Consider the following 17,680-nt stretch of genomic DNA (forward strand, 5'->3'; position numbering starts at 1 on the left):
AAAGAGCAGCGCGATGGAGCAGCGTGGAGTGGCCGTGGCTGTGGGGCCCGCAGTGCTGGCCGTCATCTTCCTGTGCGCCGTGGCCTCCGCCTCCGACACCTGTCCAGGTGAGTCAGACACCAGGTGACTAGGGCCTGACAGCGGACGGGTCTGAAAGCCGCCGGCCCCGAGTGCCAACAGCCAACTGTGCTGGGCCCCGAGCTAAGCCCTTCGGGACAATTTCCTTATTCCTCCTGACAGTGAGTTGCCACCGTCACTTCTCCAAAGTGGAGACGAAACACCGCGCTGCCGGGCTGACCCTCCAGCACTGAGGCTGGGGGGAGGGTGGCTCAGGCAGGGTGGGCCACCAGGCCAGGGCTCGGCCCTGCATCACCTCCACACCTGACCAGTGCCCACCGGAGGCGGGAAACTCACTGCCAGGCTGACCCTTCATCTGAGACGGGTGACTCTGGCCACAGCCAAGGGCCCAGGCCGAGGTCGCTGCATGGCAGATCCCCGTGGCTCGGGTGGCCTGTCGCCGGCTCTGCAGGGCTCTCAGGCCCAGGACGAGCGCCCTGACTGGCGCTCTGTGTCTCTCTGCAGAGGTGAAGCTGGTGGGTCTGGAGGGCTCCGACAAGCTCTCCATCCTCCGAGGCTGCCCGGGGCTGCCCGGACCCGCAGGGCCCAAAGGAGAGGCAGGCGCCAGTGGACAGAAGGGTACGTGCTCTGGCTCGGGGGTGGGGGTCACTGAGCACCGGCTCTTCTCCAATTAGACCCCGGGTGGGCAGTGCCCCCTGCGGGTCTCAGGTCGGGAGCTTGGGTCACGACCCTGCTCAGAGCTGGCGTCAGGAGCGACCCCCGAGGCCCACCGGGACCTGTCATTCCCTGAGGAGGGGGCTGGTCTCAGCTAGTCTATGAGCTCACATTTGGGTACAGTTTCATAGAACACCCGCTTCCTGGTCCTCGATCCAGCCCTGGCTTCACGTGGCCATGGGCCAGAGTTCCAAGCCTTGCGTACCTCGGTATTCTCACCTGAAAACTGAGGCCCCAGCTTTTTCTATCTGTACCGCACATGAGAAAACTGGGGCTCAGAGCAGTCAGCCACCACCAGGGAGGGTGGAGCTGGACCTCAACTCAGTATGAAGGCCCCCGAGCAGCCCACAGCTCTCCCGTCGACGTGGTGGCCCCCTTGTGGGGTTTCGGGCCCCGAGCCTGGTATGAGGGGCGGGTGTGCACGCAGCTCAAGGGGTGAGTGTGCCCCGGGCCTGCGTGTGAGTGGACGCTCCAGGGGCTCCGGACAGAGCGCCAGCTCGGAGGTCCCCAGCCTCTCACGTCCTCGGAGGTATCCAGCTCAGGGGCCGTGGGCACCCAGGGCAGCTCCTGGGGATGGGAGGGCTGCGTGTGCTCACCACGATGGGCTCCAGGCTGGGGGTTCTGCTGGGGGGACACTGCGGGGAGGGGCCGGGATGGGGGGCTGCCCACCCGTGGGTGTGGTGAGTCCTCCCCAAGCCCAGCCGGCGCCCCCTCGGCCCCACACCCACACTCCCCGAGGAGGGCAGCCCGCCGGCAGACGCTCCTGCTGCCTTGGCTGAGCCTGGGGCCGCCTCTCCTCACCCTCCCCTCAGTGCTCAGAAGGAGGGGCAGGGGCCCTGGGTGGTCCTAACCCGCTGCTCACATCAGTAACGCAGACCTGGGAGGCCTCGTGGCTCCCGACTCCTCCTCTCTGGAGGTGGAGAGAGAACCACCGCAGAGGGATGCGTAATTGTGCCCGACCGCCCCTGCATCCGGGGCTGAGCACAGGGCAGGGCCCCTCCTCCCTCCCAGAGCCAATGGGCCGAGGCTCCGGTGTGACAGGGTCTCTGAGGACGTGCTCTTGGTCCCAGGCCCCCAAGTAGCCGGGGGAGCTCTGTGACGGTGGCCTGGACCTGGGCTGCTACACTGAGGTGGTCGTGAGCCAGAACGCTGGTGGTTCCCTGGGGCCCGAGCTTGGCGTGCCGGCCGCTCGGCACCGGGTGGCCATGAGCGCTTTGTCCCCGCTGAGTGCTGTCGCCCTCGGCCTGAGTCCCAGGGCAGTGGTCGTGAGGATACCGCAGCTGGGATGGGAGGGTCAGGACTGTATTCCTTGGGGCAGAGATGCTCAAGTAGAATTCTTCAGGTTGCCTTATTCTCAATGATGTATCTTTGGAATTTACAGGAGAACGAGGTTCTCCCAGAGTCCCTGGGAAGGCAGGGCCGGCCGGGCCCAAAGGTACCAAAGGTGATGAAGAGCTAGGACCCCTGAGCAGGACCCCGGGGCCTGTCTACAGAGACATGAGAGATGGAGACAGACAGAGAGAGAGAGGGAGGAGGTGGAGAGAGAGATGGGAGAGAGACACAGAGAGGGAGGGGGGCCAAGTGACAGAGAGGCACCTGTCCTATTTCCTGCTTCCAAAGAGCTTCGATACAGCGAGTGAACTGGGTGCCGGGTCCGGGACACCAGGTCCAGAGCAGCTTCTCATAAGCCAGGGAAGAATCCAGGCCTCTGAGTCCCCCCCAACTCCCCCGGCTGAGACCCAGGCATTGGAAAGGTGTGGGCCGCGGAGCATGAGTGTGTGGTGCCCAGAGCCTCAGCCGCGTCCCCCACGCCCCAGCCCCCGAAGAACTGAGCACTTGGGTGGTTTCCAGAGCGGAGGGTCGATGGCCACTCACCAGACGTCCTGTGCATCTCCTGTCTCTCCCCAGGAGACCGAGGGGAAAAGGGCGTGAGCGGAGAGAAAGGTGAGACCCCCGCCTCCCTGGGGTCATTGGGCAGGCTTTGCAGGGTTCTGGGGGGTCCCAGAGGCCTTGGTCATGCCCAGCACCACCTGGGGGAGGATCTCAGACCACACCCCTGGCCCTGTCTGTGCAGCCAATGGGTGCAGGAGGAGGGGCCTCTGAGCCCGGCTTGCTTTGTCAGCGGCCGGTGAGCGCTCAAAGTCCAGAGGCTCCAGAGTTGGACCCAGGTGACTGGCAATGCTGCCTTACTACATGATTTTGGACATTTTGCTTATAATGCTCTGATTTATGCTCATTTTTAAAAAAAATGTGTAAAAGCAAGAAAAGGCAGAACTCCAAGACACAGTCACATGCTCTGGCTACAAATACAAAGTGCAAGGTTGGGGCCCAGACTCACATCCCAAACGCTCCCCAGTACTTTCCACAACCAGAGGCTGTGATGGAGACGCGGGCTGTGGAAAGCGATAGGCCTGGGGGCGCTGATCCTCCACCGCCGTGAGCCGTGAAGCCCAGGCGAGGTGGCCGGCACGGCGGTCCAACTAGTGCCTTATGGGACAGTGCTGGCCGCCAGCCCCCAGGCAAGCCGGATGCAGTGGGGGCCAAGCAAAGCCAGTGATGCTGAGTCAAGGAACTGATCCTCAGGGCTGGAGGCTGATAGTCCTGCAAAGAGCTGGATAACGGTTTCCGTTCTCCATGCTGTGTTCACGGAGCAACGGGGCTGAGGGGCCCGGGGTGCTGTTTCCGGACGTGTGACGTGCATATCCTCTCTCCCCACAACAGGAGAGCCAGGGCAGCTTTATTCCTGTGCCACAGGTGACTGCGCACACGTCGACCCCCGGACCTCCACCTGGACCTGTTCTTGCTGGGGGCGGGGGAGGAGGGGATCGACCAGAAGGCCAGCTGCCCAGACTCAGGTTCCACCTTCCAAGGACAATACCCTCTCTGTGCATATCTTACTCCCCACTTACCCGAGTGATAGGCAGCCTTTGCCTGGGTAACTCGAGTATATTCCTGGAGGAGGCCAGGTGCCCAGGAGCCTAGGCGTGGGCAGCCCTGGGAGGTGGGGATGGCCAGGTCGATGTGGCCGGGCCATCACAGCCGGGTGGCCTTGGGGGCTGCGTCTCTGTCCCAGGACTCAGAGCCCACCTCCCCCAGGCATGTGTCCCTGCCTCTCCCTCCTCCCCCCTCCTCCTCCCCCCTGCCCTGCCCAGAGCTCCTATCCTGGCATCCATTCCCCGGCTTCCCTTCCCAGGACCTCGGACCTGTAAGGAGCTGCTCACCAGGGGGCACTTTCTGAGCGGCTGGCACACCATCTACCTGCCCGACTGCCGGCCCCTGACCGTGCTGTGTGACATGGACGTGGATGGCGGGGGGTGGACCGTGAGTGGGGGGGACCCAGTGATGGCCGTGGGGTTCCTGGGCAGGGGTGGGCGTGCCTGGGAGCCTCACCTGGTGGCAGATCTCTCTTTAGTGGCCTTTGTGAGACCATCCACTCCCTCCAGGCTGAGGCTGACCCCGTCCGTTCATGAGGTCGGGAGAATCAGAAATGTCAGGGGACGGGGGTGTGGACCCATATGGGAAGTAGTGCCGTGGCTCAGGGCTGTGGGCTCAGGCCCGGAGGTGCCCACTCCTCTCCAGCCGTGTGGCTTTGGGCTTGTCACCTGCCCTCTCTGAGCCTCCATTTCCTCCTTGGTCCCATGTGGGTGTCCCTGATTGCCTTTGGGCTCTTTGATGAGACCCACGTTCTGGTCCTCAGCCTGTGATGCCTGTGAACTACCAATGCTGCTACCATGTGTGGCTGGGGTGCCCTGTGGGGCTACGGCAGTGGGGCCCCATCTCCCCAGCCCTCCCCATCCTGTGCAGGTTTTCCAGCGAAGGAGAGACGGCTCTGTGGACTTCTACCGGGGCTGGGCCGCATACAAGCAGGGCTTCGGCAGTCAGCTGGGAGAGTTCTGGCTGGGGAATGAAAACATCCACGCGCTGACCTCCCAGGGTAGGGCCACGGCCGGGGGCTCTGTGGTGGGGTGCCTGAAATCCACATGTCCCTGACCTTGGCCCTGGGCCATGTGGACCAGAGGACCTCGCTCCTCCTAGCCCCGGGGGTGGTCACGTGTGACACCAGGGAGGGTTATTACCCTGAGAACCTAGGACACATTTTCTCTTACACGCTCTGAGCGCTCACATCGGAGGAGGTGGATGGTTGGAGTGAAGACGACTTCTGGTCTCGGGACCTGAGAGTCAGAAGTGAGGAGGAGGCCGTCGGGATTGGGGCGGCCCTTCTCCCACTTCCAACTGTTGGTCCTTCCTTGAAACTGGGATCTTAGGCCCACGGAGCCCCCTCCCTTGCCTCTCCTGCTCAGTGCAGGTGGTGGTCCCCATGCAGGCCCCCTCACCCCACTTCTCCGTTCCGCAGCAGCAGCTTCACAGCTGGTCCTGAGGTCAACGGCAAACCTGTAAATCCTTTCTGAATTCTTCCACTCCCTCATGGCAACCTTGACGGTGTCCACTCGTGGGCCTGAAATTCTTGCAGAAGAAACTACACATACAAAGGTTTCCTGCTGTGGCATTCACAGCTATTTGCAGGAGAATTTAGGGTTTCAAACTAGAGCGAGGCTTCATGCCATCCGAGGTACACCGACCGTGGAATTTCAGGCATGGCTGATGGAACGGCAGGGGAGCTATTTGAAAACAGGGGGCCATCCCTGAGGTCCTCCCACCAGCCCAGCCCCTCACACCTTCCCGGTGAATTGTCCCCAATGCCAAGTTCAGACGTCCCCTAAAACCCACATTCCCACCCCCCGTGCCCGGAGGCAGAGGGTCCCTTCTGCTGGGCCCTGAGCACCTACCTCCAACAGGAAGCAGCGAGCTGCGGGTAGACCTCATGGACTTTGAGGGCAACCACAGGTTTGCCAAGTACGAGTCATTCAAGATGGCGGGTGAGGCGGAGAAGTACAAGCTGGTCCTGGGAGCCTTTGTCGAGGGCAGCGCAGGTGAGAGTCCGCGCGGGGCACAGCGGTGGCCTGGGCTTCAGCGCGGGGTTTGGGGAAGCAGAGAGGACCTGCTGAGCATCCTGCCTCTGCCTGTTCTGTGTGATGTTCTTGGGGACTTAACCTCACCAGTTTCTTATCCACACGGTAAGGTAATACTACGCACACCTAAGTGTACCCACAAGGCTGATGTGACCCATGACAAAGTCCAACAAGCTGTGGCATTATTATTAACTACCATTACTGATGAAAAACGGGGAAGGATGATAATTTAGCCCATTTCCCTGAAGGCGCCATTCCCACTCTTGTGACTGGAATTCTCCCCTGAGGAGTGAAAGAGTTCTCCCCTTAAGTGAGAGGATGCCTGCTAGCTGGCAGGAGCAGACTGGATGTGGGGATACCAAGGCCACTGCATCAGCAGAGGGATGCTCCCTGGGGTCATGTGAGTGGCACCCCTTGGAGTTGCACAGTGTGCAGTATGTACACCCGGACACAGCAGCTTTGCCCTGGACCAGCGTCGGGGACCTCCTAGCCCTGTGTGCCAATTAGGCGACCTTTCCTTCTGAGCAGGTGATTCCCTGACGTCCCACAACAACCACGCCTTCTCCACCAAAGACCAAGACAACGACAAATATACTGCAAACTGTGCCGTGCTGTACCAGGGGGCCTGGTGGTACAACAGTTGTCATGTGTCAAACCTGAACGGTCGCTACCTTGGGGGGCCCCACGAGAGCTTTGCAAATGGCATCAACTGGAGGTCAGGGAAGGGGTACAACTACAGCTACAAGGTGTCAGAGATGAAGGTGCGGGCCACGTAGGGTGGGGCCGGCCGGCCAGAGTCTCTGGGAGCAGCTCCCTCTGCACACAGCCCGGCGGGGCACCTGGTCCAGAGCCGTCCCCAGGAAGGTGATGTGGACCTACGCGTCACTATCCTCACGGAAGCAGAAGAGTCGCATCCTGTCCCCTTGGCAGAAGGCTCTCGCTCTGTGCCTCGACTGGCTTCCAACCCTTCCGTCCCACTCACAAGGATAAGAGAAAATGCTAATCCAGATCTTGTCAGACATACACATTCTCAATAAAGACACTTGCTTACCCGACAGCAGGCATGGGACTCCTTCGTCACTTCCATGCTCTGACCTGTGCCCTTGTCTGTCCATCTGTCCCCGTGACCTGGCTCTGCCGGTGCCCTTTGGGCTGAAGGTGTTTCCGATGGTCTGAGGTCAGAGTCACAGAGCAGGGCCTGCACGTGGGGCTGCGTGGCAGTCAAGTGTCACTCTCCCTGCCGGGCCGGGCTGCTGTCTGCCTCCAGGCAGTTTTCAAGCTCAGGCTGAGTAGAGGGCCAGAGGCTGAGCCACGTGACCACACATCCTAAAGTCTTTACTCTCAGCCCTTCAAGAAAGTGTCCTCTGACCCCAGGCTCAGAGGTGAAGTGGCCTGTGCAGTCCCAGCCTCCTGGCCCCAGCTGTCCCTGCTAATCCACACCGCCCAGGCTCCTGGGTCCCCATTACCCAGAAAGGGTGACGGTGGCCTGGGAATCCCTCACCACCAATAAAGAAGGAAATGGAACAGGAGCCGCTGTGGCTGATCGGAGCGCTCCAGGAGAGGGGAGAGTGATTTCAGTGCACAGCGCCCTACAGCTAAGCCAGCACAGACCTGCAGGCGGGGAGACTCCAACTTTCCAGGCAGCCGTCTCTGAGAGATACGCCAGTGCCCTCAACACCTGTACTTGTGTCTGCTGAGGAGGGTCCCACTCTCTCCTCCCGCTGCCCCCACCGCCATACACCAAGAAGCCCCCCATCCTCAGGTGGCCAGCCTGTCCTGGCGCTGGCCGGTCCCTAACCCTTGCCTGACTATTTGGGTCCTCATAAGCCCACTTGTGTCTGTTCTGGCAGTATCATCTACTCGGAGAGAATCTAGAAAGGTGCAAGGTGGTTACCACCATCCTTGCTCCCCAAGCGTCGCTTAGATGGGTCCTAGCTGGTCTAAGAACCATGCAAAGCCACATAGAACGTGGCATGTCTGGGATTTTTCTGGGAGAGGGCCCATGGTTGTCTCGCCTTGCCTGGAGGTGCCGTGTCCTGAGGACCAGGAGCCACTGCTCCTGGAATCCACCCCCACTCTTGCTTCTCACGCTGGCCCAGAGGCCTGAGATGAGCCAGTGCAGGACAGAGAGGGACGGGCCTGGGGAGTGGGCTCAGGAGAGGGGGCGTGGTCCTTCCTTCCCCCCGAGCCCGAGGATGGGCCACACCCTCTCACCCAGGGGCCCTAATTGGTCCCCAGGACAGAAACTGTCAAACTGTAAAATACAATGGTTAATATTAGATCCAGGATTCTGCTGCTATAAAATTATACGCAATCATCTCTTTCTTTTCTTGAAGACCTGTTTCCTTGACATCTTGGCAGGCTGACAGTTCCTGGAGGGGTGCGGTCTCTTTGCCAGGGAGCACATAATGCAACTCTTCATACGTCAGCCCTAGGCTTTGCTGCCCAGTCTTCGAGGGCAGCAAAGACCTCACCTACATGCCCCAGGAGCCACGGTCAGGATGGTGATCTGGTGCTGGGGACTCTCCTAGGCACCCTCCACCTTGACTTGCCCCTACTAACTACGTTTCACAGGGACTAAGCCTTCAACAGTGGAGAAATGCCCACTGCCTCAGTTGGAAAAGACAGGACGGGCAATTTGATCTTGTATCTCAGCCTTTCAGTCCCAGAACCAAGATTTTCCTGGAAAGGACCCTCCCTTCCAGAAATCCTAACTTTGAAGTTATAATTCATGTTGTGAAATTAAATCTTGAGACATTCCTCCGGAGAAAAAACTTAATTTCTTAAGTGCCCTGTCATTATTGCAGAAGGCAAAAATAAAACTATTAAATACAGAAACAGGCTTTGCTTGGCAAACCAGAAAATTTTTTAAAGTGTTATGTTTAAAATCTGCTTAATTGAGAGATGGGCTAAGAGTTAAAAAAAGACAATTTTTAGAAACATTTAATTTGACTGTTGCTGTAAATTATTTGTAAACACTCTTTTGCTTTTGGGACTTGATAAGACTTTTTTTTTTTAAGTACTTATGAAAATGAGGTCAGAGGTATTCGGGAGAGCAAGGGGGCTTAGGGAACTGACCTCATGTAATAATTCTCTTGCATTTTATGTGCATCCACCTTGTATACAGTGTGTGCTTGTACATGTGGGACCATGGGAAGGTGTAACCGGCTGGTGGGCACCTGAGGAACTAGGCTACGTAGGCCACTGTAGCACCAGCCGGCTCTGGGGGGCCCTGGGGAGAGAAGCTTCTGGTCCTGCTTCCCCTGGCCCCCTGTGGAGCTGGCTCCTGCAGGCCACCAGAGCTGTCTCAGGGCCACAGGCTGCCCCCCGGAAGCAGGGGTTTGGGGCAAGATTGGAGCCTGGGCCCGGGCCAGGCGTGTCCCCTGGGCTGGGCTCTCCCCATCCGTCTACTGGCCCTGCCCTGCCCTCCTGCTCCTCCAAAGGGCTTTGGTGTCTGTGCTGGCAGAAAGGGAGGCATAGGACTGGGGGGTCCTGAGCAAAGGCCTCAGATTCTTCACTGTGGCCATGACCTCTGTGGTCTGGGAGGGCACAGGCCCAGCCTGGGGGGGCCTTGCTCTGGTGGCAGGGACCCCTGATGATTGGTAGAGAAATGCGCTCCACCGAGACACCATTTACCTGGAAGGTCCTGACAGCCCACCCAGAAATCCCGGCTGCAGCGGGGAGGACGGTCGTCCAGATGCAGGTGAGCGAGGCTGACCTCCATCTCCAAGAGACGCCCCCGCCCCTTGAAATGAGAGCGCCTCCGGGACAGGGCGCACCCCCTCCCCTGGATTTCCATTCCCCTCAGCATCACACACCCCTGTCCCCTCCCCTTTCTACTCTGTCCCTTGACAATTCCTCCCAGATTCCAGTCTGATTTCTGGTTCTGTCTACCTTACACTCTCCCCACGGGAGGAAGGCCCCTTCTCCCGTCCAGCAGGGGTGGCCCTATGGATGGAAACCTTAGGAACCCCCATCCCTGCACCCAGTGGCTCTGGGGCTCTTGACTCAATTGTTGCTCTTGCCTGGCCCCCACCCAGTTTCCCCTCCAGTCCAGGCCAGGCTGGGGGGCCGAGCCCGGGGTTCTGCAGGCTCCCTGGCCTTGGCACTGGTGCCCACCCGGCACCTTGGGCTCCCTGCCCTGGCCAGCTGTCAACATGGGTTTACAGGGCCCATGTTGGTCACCCAGTACTGTCTGTGGGCTCTGGGGTTCGGGACTCCCAAGGTGAGGGGTCCCGGGATAGACCTGGCCGATCTCAAGAACTGGTAATTTTCTGTTTCAGCTGGTGAAGGGCAAGGCCTTTGTGTCCACACAGACCTGGACTCCCTGGGCTCTGCCAGGTCCAGGTGGTGTGACCTTGGGCCAGTCACTTGACCTCTCTGAGTCTTCTTTGTCACGTGACTCAGGATAACAGGGTGGGTTTGAGGACCTCGTGGAGCGAGGATCATAAGTGAGCAGCGTGGGGTCTGGGACGGACTGAGGGGTCAGTGACCAGGGGCGTGGGCATCGCCTGCATTTCCCCACACAGCTGGCCGTGACTCCCTCCCAGCCGCGTCTCTGCCTGCTCCAGGGCTGCCCTCCAGGGCCTGCCCACCCCCCGGCCTGTGCCAGGCCTCAGTTTCCGGTGGGTGTTTCACAACCTGGGAGGTGGAGCCCGCTGGCTGGTGGCTGTTGGAACCTCCACCTCCCACCAACAGTTTCCCTCCCTGCCCCTCCGGCAGCTGGGCTGGCAGCTGCTCAGTCGAGGGTGTCGGGAGCTGTGTCCCCGGGGCCCCGCTCTGCTGTACGCACAGACCCAGGACAGGAGGGCAGCGCCCCTCAGGTGGGCAGGGCTCTGGCAAAGGCTCTGTTCTTCTATTGCCTCTGCTCACACTCGCCCAGGGTGTGCTCTGCGGGGTCAGAACTGAAGCCATGCTGTCTGCCTTCTTTGCCATCAGAATCCTCTAGGGAGAACTGGCTTCCTCCCTCTCTCTGCTGGCATCAGGAACATCACCCCCTCCCTCTAGTAGAGCTGAACTTTGGGAGCTGGGACTGGCCCCAAACCCCGAAACCAGCCTGACACTCTTGCCCTGGCCACCGGAATCCACTGGTCTCGGGCGCCTTCGCCTTTCCTTCACCCTGAGGTTACAAGCTTTTCCAACAATCCCACACCTTAAGAGCTATTTACAAGAAAAGGACTTGGAAGGGGCCATCTGGTCAATTTCAGGCTCGGCTGGGTCCAGATGGAACACGATACTGCCCACCACAAATGCGATGCTGCTTGGGGCTGCATTAATGAAGGCATAGAGTCTAGAACCAGGGAGGAGAGAGCCGTGCTCCTCTCTGCACAGGTTGATCCACACCTGTGCCCTGGGGTCTGAGTTTTGCACTTTAGAGCAACCAAGGAGGGGGTATCACCTAGGTTGGGATCAAAGAGCTGAGAACGACATTCTTAGAAATGGTTGAAAGCGGGGGAGAAGAGGACGGCCTGCCACCAAGCAAGAGCTGTGCACTGTGGGAGCGTGACCCCATCCCCAGAGGAATATCTCTGCCCTGGACCCCTGGGGCTCACAGGCCCCTCTCCCATCCCTTCCTCCCCTTGCACCCAAAGTGCCCTTTGCCCTATGGCTTCTGTCCTCTCCCTGTAGCCTCCGATCAGGAAGAGTGAGATGACCACCTTGGCCTGGTCACCCTGGGTCTTCCCGGTGACCGAACTTCCCACATCCTGGGAAACCCCTCAGAGCTGGACAAACCAGGCTCAGTGGCCATTAAAACTGCAGCCCAGGGCTTCGCTGGTGGCGCAGTGGTTGAGAGTCCTTCTGCCGATGCAGGGGACGTGGGTTCGTGCCCTGATCCGGGAGGATCCCACATGCCGCGGAGCGGCTGGGCCCGTGAGCCATGGCCGCTGGGCCTGCGCATCCGGAGCCTGTGCTCCACAACGGGAGAGGCCACAACAGTGAGAGGCCCGCGTACCGCAAACAAACAAACAAACAAACAAAAAACTGCAGCCCAGTCACTAGCAACAGAGCAGAAACCCCAAACCTGGACCCCTTTCCCTCAAGGCCAGGGAAGGCCTTCTCTTTTCTCCACTAGAGCAGTTCTAATTGCTTAATGAAGAAAGATAAAATCAAGCCACCACCTCGCCATCCCTCAGGAGGCATCTGCGACCGCAAAGCCCTTTGGCGGGCAGGTGAGGCCATCTGCCCTCTGAAGAAGCTCCTGGTCTAGAGGGGGCATCCTACAAACGTCATAAATTAAAGACTCAGGCAGTGGGTGACATGCAAGGGACATCTGTGTTTCTTTCTTCCAGGCCCAGCCTGAAGCTCTGACTCCTTACAGGAGCCAGGCTTCCATCACCTCCTCGCTGCCTGCCCAGCCTGGCTGGACTTCCCCTTTTATAACAGCTACAGATGGAATGTTGACAGACGTCATGCAGCCTCTTGCTGGACCAGCCCTAGAGACCCCCGGGCCGTCTCCCAGTCGAGAAGCCCAAGGCCCTCAGCCCACCTGCGTGTGCCCTGCACTGCAGTGTGAGGGCTGCTTGTTACAGCAGCTGTCAACCTGGAAGTCTTGAACAGAGTTGCATCAGAAAAGCAGTGCGGCTGCAACAAAGTCTCAACTGGTGGCATTAGCCTGGCAGCCAGAGCATGGGGTGAGGGCGAAAATTTTTGTTTGATGCAAGTGCTGCTTCTGAAAACTTGGAAAGCAGTTCCATGGAGCATCCTCTGGGGCTCCGAGGAAAGATCCTGCAAATCCAGGACTTCAGTGGCATGTGTTTCTGTATTGGCTGTCTGAGGGGCCGTTACAAGAAAAAGAAGAGCTTAGGGAAGACCCGAGCCATTTGCAAGCAGCAAAAAATAAAGTGTCCAGGAATCTGGGGTATTACCGAGTTGGAAAATCCCCAAACAGCTCTAGACCCCAAACAATAAGAGGCGGACTTTTTGAAAGTCCTTGAGTTCCAACGAGCAGTGAATTTTTTTTTTTTTTTTTTGGAATAGAGCTACTCAGCCTCAGGAGTAAGATGCTTTCTGCCCAAGCCTGGAAGCTCTGAGCCAGCCTCCCTAAGATGAGAGATACGGGGAGGCGTGGAGGTGAAGTAGCAAGAAATACAACCTGAGACGTGCCTCAGTAAGGAGTAGCTGGAGTCCAGGGCAGGGGGTGTCTAGATCGCTGCAGGGCTGACCCGCCCCCACCCCCCACGCCCTGTGCGACCAAGAAAAGTTTGTATTGCATTACAGCCCTGAGATATGAAGTTGTGTATTAAATAGTCAGCTGTCACTTACCTTTACAAAGAGGTGGCCTAAGTGAGGGATGGGGTGCAGGTAGGGGAGATGGGGAACCTGCAAACTCATCCTCGTCCTGAATCCCACTCTGGGCTTTGAGCCGACTTTGCCTCCCGTCAGTTTCCTATCCATTTCTTCCGCCACCCTTGAGCTACTCTACTTGGTTTTCATTGTCATGGTGACTCATCAGCCATATGGGTGGGGGGCGGCCCATTATCTGATTCCTGGAGCTTTGCGGGAGGCTGCAAGTTCCACCCGCCCACCCCAATATGTGGCACAAGTCCCAGCCAGGAAGCTGGGAGAACCAGGCACCATCTGGAAACGTCCATCTGTCCCAAGGGAGCACACACGGCCCTCCCAGAGTCCTGCGCCTGCAAGAGGGGTGTCCTAAATTCTAATTGGGGTGGAAATAGAAATCATCAAATCTTGGCACTGGAAGTGAGGTGCGGCTGCTCCGGTCCACGCTTTCACGTGGAGCAAGAACCAGCTCCTCTGCAGCCCCTGATGGGTGCCTGTTCCATCTCGTCCTAAAGACCTGCGGGTGTGGGAAGCTTGCCGTCGCCCTGGACAACTCGTGCAGTGGGGCCAGGGGCAGCTGTCGCGACCTCGGGAGCACCTCCTCCTGTGGATTTGGCCCTGCTTTTCCGTAGAGCCCTTCCTTGGAGGGCGCCGGGTGCCCTGGGCAGCAGGATGTCCAAGTTGTTTCCCCACCACCTCAGAAAGGCCTTATCAGCTGGTGGCCGAGGCGTGGGAGCCAAGGGCAGAGCGCATCTTCAGAAAATAAAACAAAAACCGCGACTATCCGGCAGGCTGGGAGGCTCTCGGTGCAGTGGCCGAGGAAGTAAGCAGTACTTTCTGGGTCTGACAAGCTTGAGTGTTGTGAGTGGCCTGGGTGTCTCCCAGTCGCTCAGTTGATAACCTGTCTGGCTCCACCACTCCTGTGTCCCTGGGATTCTAACCCAAGTGTCTTCCTGTTAACTAGCTCAGCTCTGATGCCCTATAGCACCACTGTCTCCTTTCACACAAGCTCTGCTCTGATGGGCCCAGGGCTTTCATTTGCTTGCCCTGAAATCATCCAACAGCACACTTAGCCCTGAAACTAGCATATTAGTGGGTCCTAAGCCCAGCTGTCCCTCAGAGCTACCTGGGGAGGCACTTAAAATACAGAGTCAGACATGGAAACTACCTAAATGCCCATCAACAGGTGAATGGATAAAGAACATGTGGTGTATTTATAAAATGGAATATTAATCAGCCATCAAAAAATGAAATAATGCCATTTGCAGCAACATGGATGGACCTAGAGATCATCATACTAAGTGAAGTTAAGTCAGACAAAGGCAAATATGATATCACTTATATGTGGAATCTAAAATATGACACAAATGAACTGATGTACAAAACAGAAACAGACTCAGGACATAGAGAACAGACTTGTGGTTGCCAAGGGTTGGGGAGGGATGGAGTGGGAGTTTGGGGTTAGCAGATGCAAACTATTATATATAGAATTATATATAGAATATATAGAATTCTTTTTTCGGAAAAGTTTTTAGCAAATGTTTCCGTCCATTTATTTTCTGTACTCCTTAAAAACAAAACATCATATTTCATATTGAAGCTCTGAAATACTGTATGCCCAAGAGAGGCACCTCCCACTCATGCTGCAAGCTGGTCCACGTCCTCTCTGCTTCTGTCTGCCAGGTGAGCTTCAATAATTTCTGCAAAAAGATTCCTCTTCAACAGATTATACGCAAGAGGTAAAAGCTGGCCAGCAACTTTATGAAAATAGTGGGAACCGTGGCAGAAGAGGTCCATCCCCAGCTGCAGCCTCATCCCATAATCGCACTCATCATGGATAAACAACAAGGTCTCACTGTGCAGCACAAGGAACTATATTCAGTATCCTGTGATAAACCATATTGGAAAAGACCATAAAAAGAATGTATATATGTGTGTGTGTGTGTGTATCTGAATCACTTTGCTGTACAGCAGAAATTAACACAACATTGTAAATCAACTATACTTCAATAAAATAAATTTTAAAAAAATACAGGGGCTTCCCTGGTGGCGCTGTGGTTGAGAGTCTTCCTGCAAATGCAGGGGACACGGGTTCGAGCCCTGGTCTGGGAAGATCCCACATGCCCCGGAGCAACTAGGCCCGTGAGCCACAATTACTGAGCCTGTGCGTCTGGAGCCTGTGCTCCGCAACAAGAGAGGCCACAATAGTGAGAGGCCCACGCACCGCGATGAAGAGTGGCCCCCACTTGCCACAACTAGAGAAAACCCTCGCACAGAAACGAAGACCCAGCACAGCCATAAATTAAAAAAAAAAAAATACAGATTCAGGAGGCCCATCTCTGACCTGCGAAACCAATATCTCAGCGGTGATGCCTGGAGCCTGCATTTTTTTGAAGTTTACTGTTGATTCTGAAGATAAGCCATGATAGGAATTGCGTAGCAGCATGTCAAGTGGACAGAGGTGACAACCAAGCGTGTCCCCAAACCATGTCCAGGCTCCTTGGAGCCACAAGTCCCCAGTTTCTCAGTCAATCCTCAGAGCACAGGCAGGAGTGACCCAGCTGAAAAGGGAAGTCAAGTGTCCAAAAAAAATGCTGAATTAAGATCTAGTTACTACAGTGACTTTTTACATGGCTTACATAGATAATTTTATGGTGAAGTGGTTTATGATTTTAATCTTTCACATACAGTGTCATGTCCTAAAGAAAAGTGCACACACTTTGAATCAGTACGCTCACCAGGAACTTACTTCTAGAAAACCCCACAGACGAGAGAAAGCTGTGTACATAGATGTGTTCATTCAAAATTGTGGCCACGAAACACCAGCTAGAAGTATTCATCCATAGGATTGATGACCATTTCCTCAAATGAATGTTCAGTGACGATTTAAAAAATGCTAAACAAGCAAACTCTAGGGCCATGAGAACATAACTCACATCAGGAGATAAAACTGTACATTCAGGCTCTCATTTCCAGGAATGATGGATTAGATAATGAGCACCACACTTCCTTTGAAAATAAATAAAAAGCTGGACGAAGTTCAGAGGGATTCTTCCTAAGCATTAGAGATGGCTAATTGCGAGGGATTCCCAGAATAAAGTCTAGCGGAAATAGAAATCGGGTGGCTGTATTTGCGGGTATCTTCGCCTGGGGTCATTTGCCAATCCCGGGAGACTGGGCAGGTGTTTTGGCAGCTTAGCAGAGGAAAGGGTTTTATTACTGAACTGGAATAGAGGTCAACAGAAAATATCCAGACTGAATGTGGAGGGGAAAAAAAGAATAAAAATACAGAAAATAGCATGAGAGACATGGAATACGGGGGGTGGAAATGCTCGTATGTGTAATTGAAGTCTTTGAAAGAGTGGAGAGAATGGACAAATTCAAAGAAAATTCCACCCAGGCATATTGTGGCAAAACCATAGAGGCAAAGAGAAAACCTTGTAAACGGCCACAGGAAAAAAGTCACGTACCCTTCAGAGGAGCAACAGACTTTCAGCAGAAAGAATGGAATCTGGAAATACATGTTTAAAGTGCTGGAAGAAAATACCTGCCAACCTAGGGTATTACACCCAGTGAAAATACTCTTTGAACGTGAGGCAAAATAAAGATGTTTTCAGAAAACAAAAAAGGACAGAATTCATCACCAGCAGACCTATGTCAAAAAAATGTATATATATGAAATGAAAGGGGGTTTGTTGGACAGCAAGAAAGACTGAAAAAGAGTTGGAAGATGGGGTAAGAGCCACATAATAGGTGACTATGGAGAAGAGCGTGGAGGTTCCTTAAAAAACTAAAAATAGAGCTACCATTTGATCCAGCAATCCCACTCCTGAGCATATATCCAGACAAAACTCTAATTCGAAAAGATACATGCACCCCAATGTTCACAGCAACACTATTTACAATAGCCTAGACATGGAAACCACCCAAAGGTACATCAACAGATGAATGGATAAAGAAGATGTGGTACATGTAACAATGGAATATTACTCAGCCATAAAAAAGAATGAAATAATGCCATTTGCAGCAACATGGATGGACCTAGAGATTATCATACTAAGTGAAGTAAGTCAGAGAGAGAAAGACAAATATCATATGAAATCGCTTATATGAGGAATCTAAAAAAAAATGATACAAACGAACTTATTTACAAAAGAGAAACAGACTCACAGACATAGAAAACAAACTTATGGCTACCAAAGGGGAAAGGGGGTGGGGGAGGGATAAATTAGGAGTTTGGGATTAACAGATACACACTACTATATATAAAATAGATAACCAATAGGACCCACTGTATAGCATAGGGAACTCTAAATATCTTGTCATAACCTATAAGGGAAAAGAATCTGAAAAAGAATATATACATATGAATCACTTTGCTATACACCTGAAACTAACACAACATTGTAAATCAACTATACTTCAGTTAAAAAATAAATATAAAGAATTTATATATAATCAAAAAAAAGGCAAGAATGCAGATACGTCAAGAGGAATATCGGCTGTGCAACCCCGAAAGAGCAATGTCTGGCGGGGCATTAAATAAAGAGATAAAGTGTGTGCCAGACAGGGTGACACAGAAGGCAGGAGGGGCGATGAGCTGGCAGGGGCTGAAAGACCCTCCAGGTCAGTGGTAG

The 17,680-nt window shown here is 55.2% G+C and overlaps 1 protein-coding gene across 1 annotated transcript; it reads left to right on the forward strand.

The window, feature by feature from the left end:
* LOC308619492 (ficolin-2-like) lies at positions 1 to 6,804 on the forward strand. The gene is made up of 9 exons (XM_081238359.1): positions 1 to 107; positions 583 to 696; positions 2,174 to 2,236; positions 2,701 to 2,736; positions 3,514 to 3,546; positions 3,986 to 4,113; positions 4,597 to 4,726; positions 5,589 to 5,723; positions 6,291 to 6,804. Exons 1-9 carry the CDS (start codon positions 14 to 16, stop codon positions 6,536 to 6,538), a joined length of 981 nt encoding a protein of 326 aa, XP_081094485.1. The 5' UTR covers positions 1 to 13; the 3' UTR covers positions 6,539 to 6,804.
* Positions 6,805 to 17,680: the final 10,876 nt, after the last annotated feature.

Source organism: Mesoplodon bidens (assembly GCF_964165515.1).
Source record: "Mesoplodon bidens genome assembly, chromosome: 6".
Lineage (NCBI taxonomy): Eukaryota > Metazoa > Chordata > Mammalia > Artiodactyla > Ziphiidae > Mesoplodon > Mesoplodon bidens.

What these genes read in the sequence shown, in the direction of transcription:
- LOC308619492 (XM_081238359.1), top strand. Translation starts at nt 14, where the DNA reads ATGGAGCAGCGTGGAGTGGCCGTGGCTGTGGGGCCCGCAGTGCTGGCC. An exon ending in CGCCTCCGACACCTGTCCAG is followed by an intron (nt 108 to 582) that starts GTGAGTCAGACA and finishes GTCTCTCTGCAG; the next exon opens with AGGTGAAGCTGGTGGGTCTG. An exon ending in GCTTTATTCCTGTGCCACAG is followed by an intron (nt 3,547 to 3,985) that starts GTGACTGCGCAC and finishes TTCCCTTCCCAG; the next exon opens with GACCTCGGACCTGTAAGGAG.